Raw genomic sequence first — 1,984 nt, 5'->3', positions numbered from 1 at the left:
GATTGCATGGTCCAGAGGCTTTCAAAGTCTTCCAGTGTAACCTTGCCTAGTAATCTAATACATAAGATAGATAAAAGAGCAATTCTCGTTAACTGTACTTCAGGTGGAAACCTTGTAATCAATTCAGTAGTCCTGGGTTTGTCAATAATTGGAAAATCACTTGCTAAATCCAGCAATCTGACTTGATGAACCACGGTTTTAGCACACTAATAGTCACATTATTAGTTTGTGGATAGATGGAAACAGACTCGTGTGTGTGTGTGTGTGTGTGTGTGTGTGTGTGTAATGCAATATTTTTCATCATCCTAAGGTTAGGGGTTAACCCCATTTGCCCAGGTACCTTCAAGCAAAGAAATTAAGCATTAAGTTAAGCATAAGATAGATGGAAGAGCACTCTTGCTGATGAATTGCTCTTTTTCCAGGCGGTTGAGGAAGCGAAAGAAAACACTTCATCCTAACATTTACTCTGTTCATTCTCTTACTAACCCTCAGGAATATTTCCTGTCCTGTACAATATTTTTTTCAGGGCAGTCTTTACTTCCTTATTCCTCAAGGTATAGATCACAGGGTTTAGCATTGGTCCTACCAGATCATCAGAATTTGAACCACAGTTCCCAGCATGGGGTTGGGTGTGGGCTGCAGGTAGACAGTGATGATGGGCCCATAGGCGCAGAGGATAGCACAGAGGTGAGCACTGCAGGTGGAGAGGGCGCGGCGGCGACCCTCAGAGGTGTGAATACTCAGGATGGAGACCGCGATTCGAGTGTAGGACACAAGGATCAGGAGAAAGCAGATGAGAGACACCAGGCCAACATTGGTGAAGCTCACGCTCTGTGCTAAGGATGTATCAGCACAGGCCAAGGGTAAGAGTGCTGGGATATCACAGAAGAAGTGATCCACTTCATTGGGACCACAGTAGGGCAAGGTGAAGGTGAGGGAAGTCAAGATGCTGGAGTGAATGCACCCTAAGAGCCACGTGCCCACAGCCAGGGCCACACAGATTCTGGAGTTCATGATCACTGTGTACTGACGAGGGTAGCAGATGGCAGCGAAACGGTCATAGGCCATCACAGTATACAGAAAACACTCAATGCTCCCTAGGATGTGGAAGAAGAAGAGCTGGGAGACACAGTCTTGGTAGGAGATGAGCCGGCTCAGTCCTACAAGGTAGAGCAGCATTTTGGGGCAGGTCACAGAGGAGAAACCCATGTCGAAAACAGACAAGTTCCCCAGGAAGAAATACATGGGTGTGTGAAGGCGAGTGGAAGAGATGACAACCATCAGGATAGACAAATTGCCCAGCAGTGTGCATGCATAGAAGGGCAAGAAGAGGATAAAAAGCACAGTCTCCAGCCCCTCTGTGTGTGGGATTCCCAACAGGATGAACTCTGTCACCACAGAGCTGTTCTTCATATCCATGAGAGTCAGTCCTGGAAAGAAGAAGAAGCAGAGGACAGGAAGGATGCCCTGGCTCACTCTCCAGGGAGTGACCTTGCGGGGGAAATAAAATTTGAATGCATGTTTGGGTTCTAAGTTGTATAGAGCCAGCTTGTGCCCCAAGATTCAGGGCATTATAATTAGAATGGAACTGCCAGAGACAACTTAATAGTTTCTGCAGCAAATAGTTTTGTTGTACCAATTCCCAATGCAGATGCTTCTAATTACAACATTTAAAAACAAATGTAAAAACAAGCCTGGCACAGAGGTGGATGCCCATAATCCCAGCAACTTGGGAGGCTGAGGCAGGGGGAACACAAGTTTGAGGGCAGCTTCAGCAACTTAATGAGACTCAGAGAGAACTTATCTCAAAAAAAAAAAAAAGGACTGGGATGTGGCTCAGTGGTGAAGTGCCCCTGGGGTTTAATCCCCATTACCAAAAAAACAAAAAAGAAAAAAGAAAGAAAGAAAGAAAACTGTAAAAGCAAAGCAAAGGTGTTTAAAGGGAAGATAAAGATCCACACAATAAATGTTAATCCTTCCTCAT

The 1,984-nt window shown here is 45.2% G+C and overlaps 1 protein-coding gene across 1 annotated transcript; it reads right to left on the bottom strand.

Moving 5' to 3' along the window:
* Positions 1–582: 582 nt before the first annotated feature.
* Positions 583–1,419, bottom strand: LOC306640369 (olfactory receptor 10D3; the record flags this gene model as incomplete). The annotated part of the gene is made up of 1 exon (XM_079104569.1): positions 583–1,419. The coding sequence occupies one exon, from the start codon at positions 1,417–1,419 to the stop codon at positions 583–585; it is 837 nt and encodes a 278-aa protein (XP_078960695.1).
* Between the last annotated feature and the right edge of the window lie 565 nt (positions 1,420–1,984).

This window comes from Sciurus vulgaris (genome assembly GCF_902686455.1).
Source record: "Sciurus vulgaris genome assembly, chromosome: 11".
Taxonomy (NCBI): domain Eukaryota; kingdom Metazoa; phylum Chordata; class Mammalia; order Rodentia; family Sciuridae; genus Sciurus; species Sciurus vulgaris.
This window is presented reverse-complemented; position numbering and strand designations above follow the sequence as displayed.